The sequence below is a fragment of the Felis catus genome, chromosome C1, assembly GCF_018350175.1.
Source record: "Felis catus isolate Fca126 chromosome C1, F.catus_Fca126_mat1.0, whole genome shotgun sequence".
In the NCBI taxonomy this organism is placed as follows: domain Eukaryota; kingdom Metazoa; phylum Chordata; class Mammalia; order Carnivora; family Felidae; genus Felis; species Felis catus.
The window spans coordinates 148,385,154-148,407,270 of record NC_058375.1 but is presented as its reverse complement, the minus strand read 5'-3'; the positions used below and the strand labels follow the sequence as shown (position 1 = coordinate 148,407,270).

The following is a 22,117-nucleotide window of genomic DNA, read 5'->3' as shown; positions in this document are numbered from 1 at the left end:
GGCCCACCTTGGGCTCTGGGCTGAGTGTGAAGCCTGCTTAAAAAATTTTTTTTTGAATTATTTGTTTTGAAATTATCCTCTTATTTCTTGATCACAATAAAATGTTACAATGGAAATTTCAACTGGATACTAAGATACCATAGATTTGACACTCCAAAGGGAGGCCTTGTCACCGTAAGCAAAATGAAGTAGTTTGCTGGACCCCTGACACTTTACCCAGAGAGAGGCGAGCCCTAGGGGCTCCACCAGTGCAGGCACTGAGGGGGTGTGGCCTTGAGAATGGAATGAATTCCATACTTCCTGAGAGTTGTACAAATGATTCCTGGATGGCAAACTTTGAAAAACCCACAAAAGTTCCCCAAGAGGAAAAGTCAGTTGTGATTAAGCCTTTGACAAGAAACTTGGAAACTTCCCCAGTCACATTAATAAACTGGGGCCCTGAATGGGGTGAGGGAGAAGTTGACCAAAATCCCCTCCCCTATTGTAGATTTTCCCTGGCAGCAGCCTTAAGTCTATCAGAGTTTTGGGGAGCCTGGGTGGCTCAGTCGGTTAAGTGTTCGACTTCGGCTCCGGTCACGATCTCATGGTTTGTGAGTTCAAGCCCTGCATTGGGCTCTGCGCTGACAGCTCAGAGCCTGGAGCCTGCTTCGGATTCTCTGTCTCCCTTGCTCTCTGCCTCTCCCCTGCTCAAGCTCTGTCTCTCTCCCTCTCTCAAAAATAAATGAACATTAAAAAAATAAGTCTATCAGGGTTTTGGTTTTTTGCATGAATCAGGCATCGTAATTACCGAATAGAGACTGAGTATGTGCCCTAAAGGGGCCATAAAAAATTAGTTCCTGGGACCTGAGAGTGATTTGATAAGCCAGGGGTCTGCCTGAGTTTGGGGCAGTTCCACGTCCTGAAGATCCTTAGGAAGTCCATGGGAGCGGGGGGCCTGGGTGGTTCAGTCAGTTAAGCATCTGACTTTGGCTCAGGTCATGATCTCATGGTTCCTAAGTTTGAGCCCCGCATGGAGCTCTGTGCTAATAGTGCAGAGTCTGCTTCAGATCCTCTGTCCCTTTCTCTCTCTCTGCCCTTCCCCAGCTCATTCTTTCGCTCTCTTTCTCAAAATAAATAAATAGACTAAAAAAGAAAGGAAGTATGTGGGAGCATGTTTTGATTATCACAATAATTAGTGAAGAAAGTGCTGTTGGCATTTAGAAGGTTAGAGCCTGGGATGCTAAAAATCCTGAAAATTGCTCTGCTTGAAATGCTAACAGTGTCCGCATTGAGACATACTCATAGAGGCAAGGACAGGAGCATCTCTTTCCTGAGCAAAATTTTAAAAGACAGTGGAAGACAAAGATAAAAGTGTATTTTGATTATATCATAATTCATCATTCATGCTTATTCACCATATCCATTTCATTTGGGTTGAAATGATTTTGTGGGCTCTGTGCAGTGTTCCAAGAGTCCTCCTGGGGGCTTGGATGTATTACAGCAGAAGTAGGTCATGGAGTAGGTGAGGGATCCAGCAGAAGGATCACTGACTGTGGGTGTTGCAGAGCCCTGGCCCAGATGAAGCCTGCTGTGGTAACTGAAGACTGGGATCAGTGCCAGGTTTGAGGAAACGGGGCCCGCCCTGGTGTGGTAGGCTGAACAACGTCCTAATCCCCGAGACCTATGAATGTGTCACCTTACAAGGCAAAGAGGACATTGCTGATACAATTCTAGATCTTGAGATGCGAAGATGAACCTGGAGTTTTGCATGGGGACAGTGTATTCACAGGCTTCTTGTAAGAGGGAGGCAAGTGGATCCAAGTCAGAGAAAGGAGATGTGACAACAGAAGGAGAAGATGGAGGAGTGTGGTGGCTCTAGAAACTGGAAGAGGCAAAGAAATGGATTCTCCTCTAGAGCCTTCAGAAAGGAACAAAGCCCTGCCAACACCTTGATTTTGGCCCATGAAAGCCATTTGGGACATCTGATTTCCAGGACTAGAAGATAGTCGAATGTGGGGTCTTTGTGTTTGTTTTTTAAAGCCACTGAATTGGTGGCAATCTGTTACAGCAGCAGTCGGAAAATCATGCAGCTGGCATAACGTATAATAGAAACCTTCTGACTCAGGAGACCAGTAGATCTCAGAGTTTTTCCTCAAGAGTCTCCATCCCATGACACAGCCATCCCTACCATTTTTAAGATTCCAAGGAGATACAAAAGCAACTCAGTCAGTATCTCCCACCATACCTTGTGTACATTTGCAATCATGGCGCATGGCCACTTGACAGAAATGTGTGCGCACTGGGACAAGGGTCCAAAGTAAATACAAAGGATTTCCATATTATCTGCGTTTCCCTCACTAAAATTTCTCCTTCTCTATGCATGGGTAGTTGAAAATGTAGTCCATGGCATCAAGGACATCACACTGCTTACTTTGATTTTCACAAGGACCTCCCTCACCCTACTGATTCCTAGACTGGATCTAGTGCTGCCTCAGGTCTTACAGAAGCCTCAAGTAGCAAGGTGAAATACACATTGGAGAAAGTTAGGTGAGCATTGCTGCAAAACAAAAAGAACCTCCCTTACTTGGAAGGGCAGAGCATTTAAAATGGCAGGAATTAGATCACCTTTTGCAACAACCAACTTGACTTTTTCCTCTTTCTTCAGACCCTAGTTAAATATTTAGCTACAAACCTGAAGATCGAATAAAGCCAGACTTTGAGTTTATTTGATAAGAAAGCTTAGCATCAGATACTTAAATCATTAAGGAGAAGAGACCAGCCTAATGTGCTGTAAAACTAAAGATCAACGAGGAGTCAACCTAGATTCCCTTCTAGCCTGTGTTCTACTCATTTCGGTAGGAAAAATGTTTATTCACTCAGAATTGGAGACCATGTGCTGAGTATGGATTCCCTGAGAAGGTCTGTTTTCTCTCAGGAATGCTTAGTCTGGCACAGGGAAAATGAAAACAAGTTAAAAAAACCCCTATCATTCCTGGATAGTAATTTTCTCTGGAGACTTAAAAAAAAAAAAAGGGAAATTAAAAATTGCCTCTGCAATCTCACTGTGAATGTCAAATGAAAATGCACAGAAGAGGTGGCCCTGGTAGCTCAGGTCCACCTTTAACTGCCTAAAAACAAAATTTTCAAATGATATTGTGTTTCCTTTTGTCAATCGAAAATTCCAGAAGAAGGAGACTTTTATATGTGTGTTTAATTAAAAAAAAAAGTAAGCAGTACAATAGAGCTAATGTTGCACATATGGATCCTAATTTTGCTAAAGTCTGACAAACCTGAGAAAAATAATCGATGCTATGAATCAATGTGTAATTATGTTAGTATTCCATGTAAACCTATTATTCAATATAACATGCCTAGGGGCCACATTAGATGAAGTTATGGAAATGAGGGCATCGGGCATCTGTTCACAGTTGGGAGGTTCTCCGGGTTTCACTGAAGACTGGCACCTCATTCCTCCATCCTACAACCTCCTTATCCTGGTGACCTTGTCAGCAACCTGTCCCCTTCTCTAGCGCCACTTAGCTATCCACCTCCATGGCCACAGCCCAAGGCTGCCCACAGGGGCTCTGACGACACCCACCAGCTCTTGACCCTAGGGAGACCTCTCTAACCCTGACCCCTCTTTGTTCTTCCATTGTGAGTATCTCTCGCGCCTCAGCTCATACAGGTAAGATCTCTCAGGTACTCACCTGAAAATCAGGGCCACATTAGTGCCCAAGGCAATGAAAAAGTGATGGTGCCCTTGTCCTAGATGTAATTCAAAAAGGAACTCTGAGTTGTTTCTCGTGGTGACTACATTAGTGTTCGTTGGTTTGTTTATTTTGGAGAAGGGGTAGGGAGGAAGTGAGGGAAGAATATTCTTAGAAAAAACTTTTTTTTTGATTTCTGGGTGTTCCCGCATTGCCAGTGCTTCAAGTATGATTTAGTCCTCTAATTGGGTAACTGGAATCATTTTACGAGTATTCTTATCCCTTTTGCACACTAGTCCTCCACTGCCCAGCCAGTTCACTAGTTCATTGTGCTCTCATTTTAGCATGCCTCAGAATCTTCTGCGATGCTCACTCTCATTGCCTGTTGCAAATAAGACGGGGTCACGGCCCACCTCAGCTCCCACTGGCCGTGCGGACCTCCCAGGGGCCTGCCGTGACGTGGACTGCTCACTCCAAAGCCCTTAGCTACAGGGTCGGTTCTGCCCTCACCATGGTGACTCTGCGGCTTGCAGGCCAGACCTCTCTTCTCATTTCTCCATCTTCTCTGAGGCCTGAGGGAAATTCTGGTACCATCCAAGCCTCTTAGGGAAGCTTGTCAAAGGAGAGGCTAGCTCTGTCCCTCTGTCTGTTTAGACTTGTCCTACTCAAGTTGCTACTCTAATACAGCTGCCCAGTGGTGGCTCGGAAGAGGCTTCTTCCCAGGGGTTCAAGAAGGAAGCGGGACATGAGTGACCCCGGCCTCCTCTCCCTCCCTTCAGACCTATCTGGATTTAGGAGTCACTCTCCTCTCCTCTCTGAGTGCTCCTGACAACCAAGTGATCAAATTCTTTCCTGGAGGGCAAGCTCTTCTTACATCTTGTAGAATTCCTTCTCCCACCAGTTCTGTAAAAGCCTGACTCCTGCTCTAGATATCTGAGAGGAAGTTTTTAAAATACCGAAACCCTTTTCTCTCTCAAAAGGGTTTGGCTCTTGGCTCTGAAAGCTTGAATTTCAAAACTATTGTTTCTGCTGGTTCCTTGAAAAGGTAGGTACTGAACATTACAACTGAGCAGAGATTTTTTTGTTGTTGTTCTGAACTGTATCTCACCTCCCGCTGAAACAAGCTTTATTGAGTTAAAAGGGGTTAGACTGTAAAGAAATAGGGGAATAAAAAAATACGTTGGGTAATATTAGGAAAAAAACACAAAACCATGCACACATTGCCCCCCCACAGCCAAGGGCTATTAGATCTTGTTTTGGCCTGGCCAGCATTTAAAACATTCAACTAGTTGGCGATATTTTCGGTTGGATGATTTAATCTAAAAAGCTGTATTTCTGCCTTCTCTTGGAGTCATGGTGACCTTGGGCTGTGGCAGTCACCAGGATCTGGCCTGCCCCAGAGGTCAAGGCTGCCCACCCCAGTTTGTTGAAGCTCCTGTTCAGCGCCCCTTGCACATTCCCCTCCTGGCCAAGCCCCAGAGGGCATTTGTAACTTCTGCCCTCAGTAGCAATTTTCAGCCTCAATCCTTCCTGTTGTACCTCTTAAGTTATTCCAGAACTTTGTACCTTCCTTAAACTCCTTACTCTCCCCCAAGCCCACTCTCCTGCACTCTCACCAGATGGCCTATTTTGTTGAGAAAATTGAGGCCAGAATTACTGACTCTTCTAGCTGCTGTCCAACCTACAAAGTTCTCTATATCCATGTTGGTCTTGCCTCCACTCTCAGGATGGATAGTCTTCCTTTTGGTCAAAGCAACCTCTTCAGTTATGCTATTTGAAAACCATAATGTTGGGGTGCCTGGCTGACTCAGTTGGTTAAAGCATGCAACTCTTAATCTTGGGGTTGTGAGTTCAAGCCCCGTGTTGGGAGTTGAGCCTACTTAAAAAAAACTAATTAAAAAAAAAGTAGGCAAAAATAAATAAATAAGTAAAAACCATAATGTTTTTTATGATTATAGAAATGACATATTCTCCTAACTGTTCAACCAAAGTTAAAAATAAAAGTAGTCCCTTCCACAAACCCACAATGATACTATTCTCCAAAAGTAAATGCTGTTAAATTACTGTTAAATATATGACAGGTATCCTTCTGATTTGCATACACAGTTACAACCACATATAAACTTAAATATATATGTATACACATTGTTCTATTATATTTTTCCAACCCTATGATTGCGTATTTCATACAATTTGTTTTTTTTTCTACTTAACAGTGATTGTAAATGCCTTTATGTGTTAGTTACATGTAAACATTACCTTTTTAATGTTCCATTGTTTGAGCATGTCATACTTATTCAAACTTCTTCAAAAATTGGTAGTGTATTCTTACTAAAAATAAACCAAATTATACAGAAGTGTAAAAAGTGAAAGATTCTTTCTGCCCTATGATCCTCGTCTCCCATTCTTCCAGGGGTAATTAGTATTGGCAGTTTATTGGGAATCTTTAGAAACTTTTAAAAAAGTCAGATATGTTGAAGTATAATTCATAGAGTAAACTTTGCCTTGTGCAGTGTATAAATGTATGTAGTTGTGGAACCAACACCACAACTAAGTTATGGAACATTTTCATCACAAAAAACTTCCCTTGTGTCCCTTACGGTGACCTCCTTCCTGACCTCCAGCCCTGGCAACCACTGATCCATTTTCTGTTCCTACGGTTTTTCTTTTTCTTTTCTTTTTTTTTCTTAACGTTTATTTATTTTTGAGACAGAGAGAGACAGAGCGTGAACGGGGGAGGGTCAGAGAGAGGGAGACATAGAATCTGAAACAGGCTCCAGGCTCTGAGCTGTCAGCACAGAGCCCGACGTGGGGCTCGAACTCACGGACCGCGAGATCGTGACCTGAGCCGAAGTCGTTCGCTCAACCGACTGAGCCACCCAGGCGCCCCGTTTTGCTTTTTCAAGAGGGTCATATAAATGGAGTTACACTGTGTGTAGCCTTTTGACGGTGGCTTCTTTTACTTAGCCTAATGCATCTGAGATTCATCCATGTTGATGTGTTAACCAGTCCTTATTTTGTCTAGTAACAGAAATAACTTTTGTTTCCAAATATGAAATCCTGCTATACCTAGAATTTAGCTATATACATATATATGTATGTATTTGTTTGTTTGTTTACTTAAATAGTATAACCCTACTTCACATAATTTATCAGATCCAGATCTAATTCTTTTTCATGGCTTCAGAATATTACATCATGTACTTGCTATGTAATGTAATTCACTGTTATTCTCTCTATCAAAGATATTATTTTATTTTTATTTTATCATTATTATTTTTTTAAGTAGGCTCCACACTGTGTGAGGAGCCCAAAGCGGGGCTTAGATTCATGACCCTGAGCTCAAGACCTGAGCTGACAGCTAACAGCTAGGAGCCTGGAACCTGCTTCAGATTCTGTGTCTTTCTCTCTCTCTATCCCTTCCTTCCACCTCCAAGTTTGCTCTCTCTCTCTCTCTGAAAAATAAATAATAAACATTAAAAATATGTACTTATTAACTATTTGATTTTTGTCTCCTATGAAATGCCAGTATAACTTTTGTTCATTTTTCTATTAGGTTGTCACTTTAAAAAATGAATTTGAAGGAATTCTTTATATAATAAGTAGACTAGAAATATTTTTTCTAGTCTTTGTTTATGGGGTCTATAGAAGCTGTTTGCTTTGTATCAATTCTGTAACACTTTTATTTATGATGTCTAGATCATATCATATATGAGGAAATTTTTCCATGTTTAAAGCTACTCTCAACTCCAGAATTTAATTAATCCTTTGCTGATAGACATGTCAATTGTTTCAAATTTTCCATGTTGAGCACGCTTGTACATATCTCTTTGCTTTTAAAGAATCTTGTAATCTTGTATATTTTTTCCTCTTATTGAGGATTTTTATAAGTTTTTTTGGTAAGACTTCTTTCTGTAAGATAAATTTCTAGAAGCTGGATCAAAGGATAGTCTTATTTCAAATTTTATGTATCTGTGCTCTTGGAATTCACATCCATCAGACTATTTTGGTACCCTGTTCTATCAGGTATTCTCTCTCCTACATACATCTTTGGCATCTCTCAATCTATGGGCTCTTTCTTTTCAGCTTACAAGTATGCTCGGGACTCATACTTTCCTAGAAACAAAGCAAAATAAAACAAAATAAATTCTCTTGAGTGTGCATTTTTTTTCTAGTTGCCATCACATCTCTTTTCTTCTTTTTTTAATTTTTATTTAAAAAAAATTTTTTTTTCAATGTTTTTATTTTTATTTTTGGGACAGAGAGAGACAGAGCATGAATGGGGGAGGGGCAGAGAGAGAGGGAGACACAGAATCGGAAACAGGCTCCAGGCTCTGAGCCATCAGCCCAGAGCCTGACGCGGGGCTCGAACTCACGGACCGCGAGATTGTGACCTGGCTGAAGTCGGATGCTTAACCGACTGCGCCACCCAGGCGCCCCACATCTCTTTTCTTCTTAGTCAACCTGTTGAAAGGGTAGTCCATGCTTCCTTATTGTGCATTAGTGCTGTCCACTGCCATCTGTATCCTACCCCTTGTACTCCACTGATGTTGCTGTGGAAAGGACACCTAGGGACCTCCAGATGGTTTCCCAACTTCATCTACTGGCCACTAGCTCCTCCTGTTACTCACTAGTTTCTGCCTCCATGACACCAGCTCTTTCCCGTACTCACCTTCCTGGTCAGACTTTTTCCCCATCTCCTTTGGGTTCCAACTACCAATTCTCTCTCCCTTAACTTTGGTGTTCCCACTGCTTTGTTCTTGATCCAGTGTTCTTCTTTCCATACATGTCCACCCCATTGATTATATGTATGTACTCGCACTTAATGTATTGCCAACCACACATGTAGGCTGAATGATGTCCCCTAATTATCTCCAGGTCCTAATCTTTGGAGCCTGTGAATGTTTCCTTATTTGTCAAAAGGGATTTTGCAGATGTGAATAAGTTAAGGCTCTTAAAATTCGGACATTATCCTGGATTATCCGGGTGGACCCAATGTAATTACTAGTGTCCTTATAAAAGGGAGGCAGGGGGAGACTTGACTATCGAAGAAGCAAGCATTATTTTACAATGCTGGCTTTGAAGATGAACAAAGGGCAGTGAGCCAAGGAATGTAGTTGGTTTCTAGAAGCAGGAAAAGGTAGGGAAAGTTCTCCTCCAGAGCCTCCAGAAGGAACCAGCCCTACTGATACCTTGACTTTTGGCCCAATGAGATGGATTTTAAACCTCTGACCTTAGAACTGTAAGAGAATAAATCTGTATTGTGTTAAGCCACCAAGTTTGTGGTAATTTGTTATAGCAGCCTCAGGATAAATACAATGCCCAAATCTGTATCTCTAATACTAGAACTTTCCTCTGATCATCAGAGTCATAGCTGTGTCTGCTTGCTATCCTCAAATTCAACATGACCCAAACAGAAGTTATCATCTCCCTCTTCTACCTAGGTTTCCCTGTTTCATTTAATGGATCCACCACTCCCTGAGTCACACAAGTCAGAACCCAAGCGTCTTCCTGGTCTTCTCTCATCCACAGTCTTAGTCATCAAGCCCTGCAGTGTTTTTTCAAATATGTCTCCTCTTCTCCATTCCTATAGCCTTTTGCCCATGGATTGATCCCCTCCTCAAATCCATTCTTCATGTCAAAGCCAAGATGAGCCTTCTAAAAGGCAAACCTGCCCAAGCTCCTTCCTTTAACAGCTGCCCAGAGTCAAGTCCCAGCTCTGTGGCAGACCATACAGGGCCCTCCCCTCCCCCTTAGTCACATCCGTGAACACCTTGAACTCCACTGACACTGAGCTGTTTGCCATTTCCCCATCTATACTAGGTAGTTTCATGTTTTCATGAAACTTCATGACCTGCACCCCTGCTGCCCCCATCCTTCTTTTTCTGGTCAGCATTTACTTGTCTTTGTAACTTTGCTAATTTTCTCTAATGAGGCAGGGCTAAGTGTCCTTCCTTTGTTCTCTTGTAGCATTTTGTGAGTGCATATTACAGCACAGCAGCTTCCACATGAAAGAGGCATTATCTGTATGCATCTTGCAGCCAGGACCAATGTCTTATCCATTTTTTAAAGCTCAGTGGTTTGTACAAGACCTAGTAAGTGTCTGTTGAACTGAACTAAATTGTACTGTAGACAGAAAAAAAATATTCCATTTGCTTATAATATTTAAAAAATTTGGAAACTTCTCTTTTATAAGCTTAATCTCCTCTGACAGTTCTGGGCTATAGCCATGTAGAGCAAAAAACAAAAACACAAAACAAACACTGTCTGAAAATTCCCAGAGAGAGGCGTTTAAAAAAAGAACAATGCACATGTAAGTAAACTCTGTGGTCAACCCATCTTCTCAGTGTTCTTTCAAGAAACATATTTAAAATTCTATTGTTCCTTGATGTTCAAAACTTGTCAGCATATTTAAGAAAATGTCTAGGTATTTTGAATTTGATCTTTGACAATCCCAGAAGTTGACTTTTCTAGTCAGCTGTGAAATATAAATGCAAAGCACATATAATTTAACCCACAGCCAAATTTTAGGGTTGGGCATACATTCTGTGTAAATAAAGGAAGTAGGTATTATATCCATTTCTTTATAAAGATCATATCTTAAAGTGATAGAATGGGGAGATCTACATGATATACTGCTAGGTGACCAAAGCAAAGTGCAGAATGGTGTGTACAGCACAGCCCATTTTCTGTAAGGAAAGGAGGAATAATATATACTCATATCTGCATAAATAATCACTGGAAGGGGGCGCTTGTGTGGCTCAGTTAGTTAAGCGTCCAACTTCAGTTCAGGTCATGCTCTCACAACTCTTGAGTTCAAGCCCCACCTCGGGCTCTGTGCTGACAACTCGGAGCCCAGAGCCTGCTTCGGATTCTGTGTCTCCCCCTCTCTTTGTCCCTCCCCAGCTCAAGCTCTGTCTCTCTCTCTCCCCCTCAGAAATAAAGAAACATTGGGGCGCCTGGGTGGCGCAGTCGGTTAAGCGTCCGACTTCAGCCAGGTCACGATCTCGCGGTCCGTGAGTTCGAGCCCCGCGTCGGGCTCTGGGCTGATGGCTCGGAGCCTGGAGCCTGTTTCCGATTCTGTGTCTCCCTCTCTCTCTGCCCCTCCCCAGTTCATGCTCTGTCTCTCTCTGTCCCAAAAATAAATAAACGTTGAAAAAAAAAATTTAGAAATAAAGAAACATTAAAAAATTTTTTAAAAAAATCACTGAAAGATAAATCAGAAACTTAGAAATGTAATTATCCGCAGGTGTGAGAGGTAGCTAAGTGGACGGTGATGCAGCAGGAGTGACATTTCTCAGTGTCTACCTTTTCCAAGTGTTCAGATTTTTCAATCACATAAATGCATAATCTATTTAAAATAATTGTAAAAACTAATTGTAAACAAATAAAATAATATCAGATGTAAGCCAGTAATATTCCAAGTGTGATATGCTACCATTTCAGAAGCAGTAGTGTATTCTTAGATTCTGGCCTAGAGTCTTTTTTACTTTCAACACTTGATTTAGAAATAATATCAAATTTAAAAAAAACTATAAAAATAAAAACAGCACAAAGAAGATCTGTGCACCATTCACCAGGTTAACCTATTATTAGCATTTTATCCCATATGAGTGCACTCTATCTATCCATGAACTCCTAATTTAGTGTTTGAACCATCTAAGCTCATGATCCTCTACCTCTAAGTATTTCAGCATGTGTTTGTATCGGATATAACCACAGTACAGTTGTCAGGCTCATGCATTGGCAGTGATACCATGTGAACCAGAGAGTCTTCTTGGGGAAACAAATGTTTCCTAAACCTAAGACTCGTCTTAAATTTTACGTTGTACCAAAAGGTCATTGGGCAATCTACTGTCACAGGTGAGGAGTGAAACTAAGTATATCACGGTGGAGCTCATCAAACACTTCAGACAGTGTCCATCAGTCAGTCTCAGACCTTATGTTTCCTCCTCTCTTTGGTATATAGCAAGCCATTCATTTCTAAAAGCCTGAAGCTTCCCCCAAGTCTTAAATAAAAAAGTTCTACGTGCTCCCATTACAGTTCAGTAATGGGATTAGAAGAAGATTTCTCAATTACACATTGTTTAAAAGTAATTTAAAAATATATAAATATCACTTGTTTCAAACTCATTTGTTTGCATCCATCTGCAACAGTGATAAATGTGATCAGGTTCTGGACTTGCCTTTTTTTGTCTCTGACTTTGTTGCTGAGTTTGGTCCTGTCAGAGAAAGAAGAAATATGGATGCAGAGGTAAGCCTGAGAGGTCTACAGAAGGAAGGGAGGCTGGCCTTGCCCCCCAGGACTATGTTGAAGACCTCAAGTCTCATACAGCTAGTTCAGTCTACTTAGAGGTAGTACTTTGCAACCCAAGGTCTAGGTGGGTTTTTTTTTTGTTTTTTGTTTTTGTTTTTTTAATTACGGAAGCATTCCATAAACATTAATGTCAAACGTCATGCTTCAGGTAAATAACACTGAAGAATGATTCTTTCATTAATACAATCCTTGTGAAGACGTGGATAGTGGTAAGGAGGTGACCTTCCTGAGTGGGACGCATGCCAGTCTATGCTGGGTTTTATGACTTAGTTTTGGGGAGGGTTCTTTCCTCCTACCCCCTATTCCCTTACTACCTTTGGACCCCCCAGTTCCTATCCACAAAACCTGACATTCCTGGGTCACTGCAGCAGAGGGATGCATTTACGCCATCATTTAACCAATCCTTTGTGGATGGAAATATGGATTTTTCTTTAAAAAAGTTTTTTTTTTGCCTATTGTTATGTACACACCTTGATGAAAAACCTTGTGTTTATATATATCTGTTAACTTGTTCTATGGTTTTTACAGAATACATTTCTAAAAGTGGGGTTGTTGGATCAAAGAAGTATGTCTCTATTTTTGACCTTTGATACCTCCAACCAAACTGTCTTCCAGAAAGTATGCAACAATTTACAGTCCCACTAACAGTGTATGAGAATGTGGTGTCCTACTCTTAGGACCCACCCGGTCTCTGGAAGATTGCAGTTAAACATTGGCTGGGTGTCTGGGTTTATACCCTACTTATGTAATACATTGGCTTCGCTCTTCAGTAAATGATGTAATCTAGCTAAATATTTCCTCTTCCCTCCAAAGGAAATGATAATAATACCTTCTCACGGGGCTGTTGTGGAAATAAATGAGATACTGACACCTGTTACTGCTTCTAGCTCCAGTCCAAGCCCCAAGAATAGCTTTTCAGGTGCCTTGACTAGTCTGAGGCTGGGGGTAAAGCCAGACCCCAACACTGGGGACAGTGAGCTAGGATGGGGCCTTGGGAGGGAGCTAGAATATAAAAACAGTGCCAACCTTTATCACCTCCTTTATGTGTGTCATGACACATGACTGATGTTTCAATTTCTAGTTTTCTGTTGTTTATTATTTTTTTTTGGTAACATTTTCTGAGGTAATGTGTATATCATACAATTCACCTACTTAAGTGTATAACTCAATGGGGTTTAGTATTTTCAGAGGTATGCAACCATAAGTACAATCAATTTTAGAATATTTTCATCACTCCAAAAAGAAACCCCACAGTCTTTAGCTGCCACCACCAAATATCTGCATCCCTCCACTTACCCCAGCCCTAGGCAACCCCTAGTCTACTTTCTGTGTGTATAGGTTTGCCTAATCTGGACATTTCATATAAATGGAATTATACAATATGCGGTCCTTTGTGATTGGCTTCTTTCACTTATGATGTTTTCGGGATTCATCCATGTTGACAAATAATATCCCACTGTATGGATATACTATATCTTGTTTACTCATTCATCAGTTGATGGACATTTGGGTGGTTTTCAACTTTTTGTTATTACAAATAATGCTGCTATAAACGTTTGTATACATGTTTCTGTACGGACATGTTTTTACTTCTTGGGTATCTATAATAAATAATATTGTAATGGATATCTTGGCAGAAAAGACTAGGGAAAAATTACCATGTCAAAAGAAAAGCATGAATAAGGGTCTGGGGGTGTTTGGGGCTTAACCTCTCTGGACAATACATTCGGAATCTGTAAAATGGGTTGTTGTAAATATTAGAGGTTAGATATAACAGAACACCCTTGGCACACAGTAAAATCTCAGAAGATGATAGTTACTATTGTACAGCCACCAAACCTTGAAGTAAAAGCCCTCTTGGTCCTAGCCTCTGCATCAGTCCATCCTGTCAAGATTATCAGATTTCCCTGGTTTTTCATTTTTATGACCTTGTATTTTGTTTTGTCAGTCTTGGCATAAGCCTTCAGTAGCTTCCAGATTGATACCGTCTGAGGAAACTAAAGCTGGGTTCTGGCCGAAAGTCAGCTGTTCCCTTTCAACCTTCACATCTGACCTCTAGCTGAATTCTCCTTGTTGCTAACTTCTTTCCCTCCACCCCCACTGCAGGCTCTGCTCTTATACCCCTCAGGTCCTCAGGAACTAAGGATTGCTGTGCAAACCTGAGGAGCAAAATGCAGCTTGTGTGAAATGATGGTCCATGGGCCAAATCCAACCCACAGGCTGGAACGGTTTGGTTTGCACAGTGTACAATAACAAAAAATTGACCTACTACATAAAAACCAGGAGATCTCACACAAAACTATTCCAGGCTGTTTTTGAAAGAAATCAGGTGTGTCAGTATGGGGCCCTCATCCTTGCTCGGAAAACACAGACTGACTTGTCCTACCTTAGCTCCTTCCTTTGGTGCACTTCAGGGCTACCCAGAAGGGAGGTGAAGTGACCAGTCTGTGGAGGAACAGCAAAGACCATTGTTCACCACTTTCTTATGTGACCATGGTGCCATCCCTCCTCTCCCACTTCTTCCCCATTGTCGTTTATCCCCGCTAAGCCCCTGGCATGTTTTGTGATTTCATACCAGTCTAGACTTTATTTTCCACTTTGTTGAGTATTCGTTATGTTGTGGAAACTTTCCTACGAAAGTCTCCCACTCTACGCTTGTAAAGATAGTGGCATCTTATTCTCAACGTCTACCTTCTTTCCTTTGTAAAATATCGTGAGCGCCTTATTTCACTGTTCAGCTCACTGCACCCTCCTCTTTAGTGTCTGCCGTCGAAAACAGTGGTTTGCTCAGTTCTTAAAAGCCTGGTGGAACTAGACACCATGTCTGCCAGGGCCAGCATGGCTCTCTTGCTTCCAGATCTGGCTCACTTAGAACCACTTGACCCATGATGTCTGCTGTCGGATCACTTGTTTCTTCCATCAGCCACGGCCAAGTGCATTGCTCAATCTTTCCTTGCACTTAATATGTCTGGTTAAACCCTTCCATTATCTCCAGGCTCTCTTTTGGTACCAGATTCTGCCCGTTTTAATCTTGCAACAATCCTCTCTCTTTTCACAGACCTTCGATTTTTGAAGGGAGTGTTTTTGTTCTTGCGTGACCTGATTCTGCTCTTAACAACCCCATTCTGTTACATCCGTTCTTTGATTTCACTGTTTCAGCCCCGGTGTCTTCACCTTGGTTTTATCTGTCTGTGCTCTCCCTTAAATGCTTCTGTGGCAATATCTATTTTATTCTTGGAAGCCTTTGCCTATATTCCTTTGGAAAACTCTCTTTATGTCATTGAAAAAAAAGTTCCATTATTCTGTAATCTTTGAAGGGGAGAATGTCTTTGGCTCTTCACTCCTTTTCCTAATTCCCTATATTTTAAGAAATTAATTTCGGGGCCCCTGTGTGGCTCAGTCAGTTAAGCGGCAGACTTCGGCTCAGATCATGATCTCACAGTTTGTGGATTCGAGCCCCGCGTCAGGCTCTGTGCTGACAGCTCAGAGCCTGAAGCCTGCTTCGGATTTGACTTCTCCCTCTCTCTCTCTCTGGCCCTCCCCTGCTCGCACTCTGTCTCTGTCTCTCTCTCTCAGAAATAAAGATTAAAAAAATTTTTTAAAAATAAATTACTTTTAATCTCTGGCACCACATGAAAAGAAAGAATAACTTGTGTCTTTTAAACAAAACCCGGAAAATCAGAACTCGAATGGCTTTTCCCCTATTGAGGGATTTGATTAGTCCCAAACCAGTCCTTTCACATAGATTTCTGTCTTCAAATTCAGCTCTATTTTAAGGGCAGAATTATATCCAGATCCTCTCTGTTTGGAGACCTCTAAGCTTCAGCTCCAGCCTGTGATCTCACGGGGTCATGGAGGATAGCTTTAGATTTGGGATTAAGAGATTTCCAGAGAAATTCCTCCACTTACACTATTACACCCTGGGAATCTCTTAACTTCTCTGAGGCTCATGTTTGTCATCTGCAAAGTGGGGTAGTGACAGCTATCACCTTGTGATTTTTGCGAAGATTTCATGAAATCCTGTATGCAAAAGCAGGTTCAAAATTCTATCTGTATTATGTATTTTTACTTGGAGCTCTGCTCACCCTAATTTCATGTGCTTGTCTTTCAGTCCTTCAACATTTCCTTTGGAAGTTCTCTGCTTTTTCTTTTGGCTTATTTTTCTTGGCTCAGGTTCTCTGTCACTTCACCCTTTATAATTAATTAATTAATTAATTAATCACTCAGAACATTTTTGGATGAAAATGTTGACATCCTGATAGTTGATGTCAGACTTATTGGAAACAGGGAGATTATTTGGGGGGTAAGGGGACTCCCTGAGGTTGTGTTTTCCAGGGGTCAAGACAACACGAGAAATACTAATTGCTGATGTGGAACTGAACAGAAATTAGGAGGCGGGGAAGAGCAGAAAAATGAGGATGGGGGTGAGAGAGGGGAAGCCATCAGCAAGACGGTGGGAGGAATAGGGGCCTGCCAGGGCTACGATGAGCAGTGAACAAAATCCTGGGTTGAGGGGAATGGGTAGTGGAAGGACATACACATAAAACCTGGGATAGCTCATATTCTGCTGCAGGTTGTCTGGTTGCTGTGATGTAAACTCTGCTAAATCTTTGATATGTTTATTACCCTCTGGAGTAGGCTTTTGGGAAATCACGGAAAAGGGCCAAAATGAGATCAGGGTGGTGGGACTCAGGGACACCAAATTCGTTGGAAATCAAAGGTGATTCCTGGAGATTCACAGACATTGTGGAAGGGCTTTGAACATCCACTAGGGGTCGGCTGGGGTTTGAGCTCATCTGATGTATTTGAAGGGGGCGGTGACTCCAGCTGACATTCCGACATGCACTTGAAAACGTAATACATACCCCAAAATCAGCCATACCCACCTTGGACTTGGGTTCCATCTAAAGAAAGCCTATCACCCCATTAGTCCTCTGAGTAACCTCAGAACTAGCTATTTGTTAAGGTTTTCTATATTCTTTTCCTCAACAAGAACTAATTTACCCCAGTGGTTTCTTCCTGTACCTTTTGTTTACTCCCACTAACTTTATGTTTACCTGTTTCTTTTCTTCAACCTGAAGACCACCTTCATTTTCTACCTCCCTTTCTGAGGTTCCGCCTCTCACTGCCTCCTCAAATTTCACAGCTGTCATTTCTGTGGGCACGACTGGCTCAGGTGTGTGTGTGTTTGTGTGTGTGTGTGTGTGTGTGTGTGTGTGTGTTTGCACTTGTTTCTGGCTCTTGTAGTTCACACGGCAATACCAGTCTTCTTTCATAGTGAAAGATTCTTGGATTGTTTATATAACACTCTCTTTTGCTCCACAATATTTGTAAAATTTTGTTTACAGGGAGAGAGGGAGAGGGAGAGAGGGGGAGAGAGAGAGAACACACGAGTGTTTATCTTTTGGAGATAGCATGCTGAAGTATTTATAGATGAAATTATGCTTGGGATTTGCTCTAAAATAATCCAGAAGGAGAGAGGAAGAAGGAGAAGTCGGGGGCTGGATGCTATATATTCAATAAGATTGGCCATATTGTTGAAGCTTTGTGATGAGTACCTGAGGGTTCAGTATGATATTCACACAACTCTTGTGTATGTTTGAAAATTTCCAAGCCTGCTTCAGATTCTGTGTCTCCCTCTCTCTCTGCCCCTCCCCCGTTCATGCTCTGTCTCTCTCTGTCTCAAAAATAAATAAACGTTAAAAAAAATAAAAAAAAAAGAAAATTTCCATAATAGAAACCTTAACTAAAGACTGTTTATTCAAGATCTGCATGTGGGTTAGTGATCTCCCTAGCCAACACAGTTTTTTCTTTACTGTGTAAGACCTCCTCCTCAGCATGCCCCCCATTCTCACCAAACCATTTCTAAACTCGCTCTGCATGTTGATCTGTTGGCATGCCTGTTCCCCTTTGGTCTAAGGTTTTGTGGTAGGCAGGGGCCACTTTGTACTCATCTTTGTGTCCCAGTGCCTCAGACAGCGTGCTGAACTGAACTGAACTGAGCTAAAGAAGAGTGTTTGCCAGCAAATCCCCAGCCTTGTACCTCCTGACACAGTCCTCCACCATTGTCATGGTTTTTGCTGGGCCTGTGAACATATCACAGGGGCTTCCAGTGAGTGGAACCACAGCACATCCATGCAGGGCTTACTCCTCAGGAGGGGGAGGGAACAGCCACTTTGGTTTTCAACATGTACAGCCATATTGCCACGAAACAATCTGATTGGACTGGCCCTTTTCCTATTACACATTCTCTGAGATAATTTCAATTCCTTTCAGATCTGAAGTTCATATCAAACTTCCCCCTTTCTATAATTCAGTGATTTGAGTGACTGCAATTGTGGGCCTAAATTACTGCTGGGGTCCTTACTGCATAACCTCCCTTTGAGCAGCGTCTCTTCTCTTGCAATACATCTTCCAATCTAGAAGGAGAGACTAGTACCCTTCTTCTCTTCTTCCTTCCTTTGGGTGGTTGGCCCTCCTATCACCTGCAGGAGAGGCAAGTCTAGTGGTCCTGCCATCTTAGCTTCCCATTTCCCGTATCACCCTCCTCTGTTTACTCCTCGCTTCCATCTGACCCCAAATCTTCAGCTTTTCCTTTAATTCCTATTCGAGGCTCATTTTATAGCACTTCTTATAGTTCTCCTGCTACTATAGTTCTAGAAGCTTCCAGAACCGTCATCCTGGTACCACCTTGCTCTCACTACTCTTAAAATAGCTTATTACAAACCTCAGTGCCCATTTTGTCTTCTTCCCAGTGTGTGCCACTGGTAAAGTTAAACTGGGGGTGGGGTGGGGGTCAGGTGTTATTACACCCATTTGACAAGGATCAGAAACGTTAAGTGGCTTGTTTAAGGTTTAAGAACTAGTAAGGGTCAGAAGTAGAATCCTAGTCTCCTAATCTCCTAGTCTAGTGTTCCAGCTGGTATCTACTATCCTCTTTACACTTTGCTACTGTCCCTCTGGGGATTCATGGCTGACCTTGAACATCTGTACATTTATAAGAACAAGTGCGCCTCATAACACTTAAATATTCCAGCAAGGAGAATTTCTGACAATGGTCTCAGAGGACCAGGAACTGAGCTAAGCCAAAGTGAGGTGGTTAGGACTGTCTTATTGATTCATACTGGCATTGGCTGAAGTCTCAATATTGTCTCAGACAATTTTCTTGTTCCTGAAAAAGAGCCAAACAATGCTGGGGGTGGGGGGGGGAGCAGTGCGGTGGAGGGGGCGAGATGCATCAGCATGACCACTGGGTTTCAGCCAAGTGCTTTTGGAGTTCCAGGAATCAGAGATAGGCATGGCACCTGGTCACTCCCCAAGGGTTATTAACCTATAATGTGATGGACTCGAGTACTGACCACTTTTTTGGGTCAAGACAAGTGTTGATTGTTGGATAGCATTATTATTTAAAAAAATTTTTTTAATGTTCATTTATTTTTAAGAGAGACAGAACACAAGTGGGGGAGGAACAGAGAGAGACGGAGACACAGAGTCTGAGCTGTCAGCACAGAGCCCAACGCAGGGCTCGAATTCATGTACGGTGAGATCATGACCTGAGCCAAAGTCCGATGCTTAACTGACTAAGCCACCCAGGTGCCCCAGATAATATTATTTTTTTTTCAACGTTTATTTATTTTTGGGACAGAGAGAGACAGAGCATGAACGGGGGAGGGGCAGAGAGAGAGGGAGACACAGAATCGGAAACAGGCTCCAGGCTCTGAGCCATCAGCCCAGAGCCCGACGCGGGGCTCGAACTCACGGACCGCGAGATCGTGACCTGGCTGAAGTCGGACGCTCAACCGACTGCGCCACCCAGGCGCCCCATCCCCAGATAATATTATTAATTAGAGGTGCAGAATAGAACTGTGACAGATAACCTTTTTTTTTTTAATTTTTTTTTAACGTTTTTATTTATTTTTGAGACAGACAGAGACAGAGCATGAACGGGGGAGGGACAGAGAGAGAGGGAGACACAGAATCAGAAGCAGGCTCCAGGCTCTGAGCCATCAGCCCAGAGCCTGACGCGGGGCTCGAACTCACAGACCGTGAGATCGTGACCCGAGCTGAAGTCGGACGCTCAACCGACTGAGCCACCCAGGCGCCCCTGACAGATAACCTTTGTGAAAAAAGAACCTGGTTGTCCCTACTATCACCTGAAGACAGCCTTGGCTATTCACACGTGAGTATATGGGGTGGGGGAGAGAGAGGGGGGGGGGTGGAGAGCGAGCTGTGGAGGGTAGGAGAGCTAGAGCAGGGTTAGCTATGACAATACTTTCCCTCCTACTCCTACCTCCAATTAAAATCAACATCTATACCCCAACCACAATGCCCTGTAGCGTTGTGACCCCCTAGGTTCTACAGATGAACTTTGTGGGAAGCCCTGAGCAAATCTCCAATGGAAACTCTAATTCTACCTTCCACCCTTGATTGCTTTGCAGAGGAGAGTATGTTTGTAACAAATCTAAAATTTTCATTTTCCCTCACCAAGCCTTCAAAACAAACTAAGTATTTATGCGGGGAACTGGAAATGACATTTTACCTCAAAGGAAAACTTGAGGATCTTAAGATAAACATATGGAGAAGACTCACTCCTCATGTTTGCATAGAGTATTGGCCTTTATACAGCCTTTGTACTCATTTGTCCTTTAGGAAGAACTCACTGTGGGTGGAACAGCTCAGGGTCAGCATCAAGGAGAGAAAGACTTATCCTGAGAGGTGGAGTGGAATAGTCAAGTATTCTGGATTCTCCACTCATTCAACAGAATTACATGTGTAAACTTCAGTGGGCTCCTGACCTGCATCAAAAGGAGGCCCAGGAAGGCACTGGATTTATAACTTTGGATGCTTTATTATCTAAAGTAAAAAGAGAAGATACAAAAGCTGTTTTATTTACCAAGCAAGTGCACTAGACCTATGGAAAGTTTTGGTCCTTTTGCTAAGCTGTCGGATGTTTGAGGCAGTTGGCCAGACGGCTGTGTTTTACGTCCCAGCTTAACATTTCCGAGGCTGCTGAATAATGTGGATCCTTTTCAGTGGAGTGACCTTCTCCAGAGCAGGTCTGGGTTTTTGATGTGCCATATGCACTGCTGCTGGAAATTTATGGCTGAGCTAGAGGTGAGAAAGAAAGAAAAAATAAGCGTATTGGACCTTTTTTGGTCATGAAGTATGAGTAGCAGAGAACAATACGGTTTGGTCAGGGGAACCTCACAGTTTTTGGTTACTTCTTTAGTATCTCTTTTCCTAAACCACCTCCAGCTCTGGTGGGCTCATATGTCTATATGTTCACCTGGGTTTTCTCTCATTAGCTGGCTCCTGATTTTGAAAATTATAAATAATAGTATACACAAGATAACATATAGAAGATACATGTGCATTTATATGTATGTTTTGAAGTGACATCTGTACAGGTAGAAAGGGTTGATCACATCTCATTGTTCCTATAAGATTAGCAAGGATTCTGGCACTAGCATGTATATATGGATCACTATTTTCCAAGGAGGCTATGGGGACAGTGGGGAAGGTCCTGTAGGGGAGGAACACCTCCATTGTCAAAAGAGCAGAAATAAGGAGCCTCTGAAAGAAGTTAGGAAGAGTTAGGGTCAGTTAGTACGTTGAAGCGTGTGAAATGGCTGTATTTGTAGGTAAAAATGGTCCAGTATTGGCTATTTCACATGGTCCGATCTCTACAGCCTGGTAAATGGAAAGCTGAAGAGTGATTACCAGCTTCAGGTAACAAAAGTTCTCATTAGTCATCCCACGGAAGACATCTATGAGGAAAAGGGCTTACGTGGCTTTCAGGGGACACAGACACTTTCGACAATAAGAGGAATTTCACATGGAACCAAGAGACCTTAGGGAATTTACACTAAGGACAGCTTAAGATGGAAAAGATGCCCAATGCGGTGAGCAATTCAGACATAGTTTTCTCAGGAAGAGAATTTTGACCCAGTGACCTTTTGGGTCCATTCCAGTTCTTGGTGTCTAAGCTGATGGATAAAATAGAAAAATACCTAATAAGGACGCTTGCCTTAGCCAGCAAGGAAGGGATGCCTCAGCTCATGAGGAATTTAACTTATCACTGTAGAATTTAGATGCCCTTGCCCTGACACTCAAG

At 42.3% G+C, this 22,117-nt stretch overlaps 1 protein-coding gene across 6 annotated transcripts in view; it reads right to left on the bottom strand.

Annotated features, from left to right (window-relative positions):
- DAPL1 (death associated protein like 1) overlaps window positions 1-22,117 on the bottom strand; it is a 114,548-nt gene that overhangs the window by 5,473 nt on the left and 86,958 nt on the right. For 4 of the 6 annotated variants that reach the window (XM_045033852.1, XM_045033847.1, XM_023259348.2 and 1 more), the window contains one exon: window positions 20,832-21,111. The exons of the other annotated variants lie outside the window; for them this stretch is intronic. In XM_045033852.1, the coding sequence (XP_044889787.1) occupies window positions 20,995-21,111 (117 nt within the window). In that variant the 3' untranslated portion in view covers window positions 20,832-20,994. Of the gene's footprint in view, window positions 1-20,831; window positions 21,112-22,117 lie in introns of those variants that run through there. 6 annotated transcript variants of the gene reach the window in all.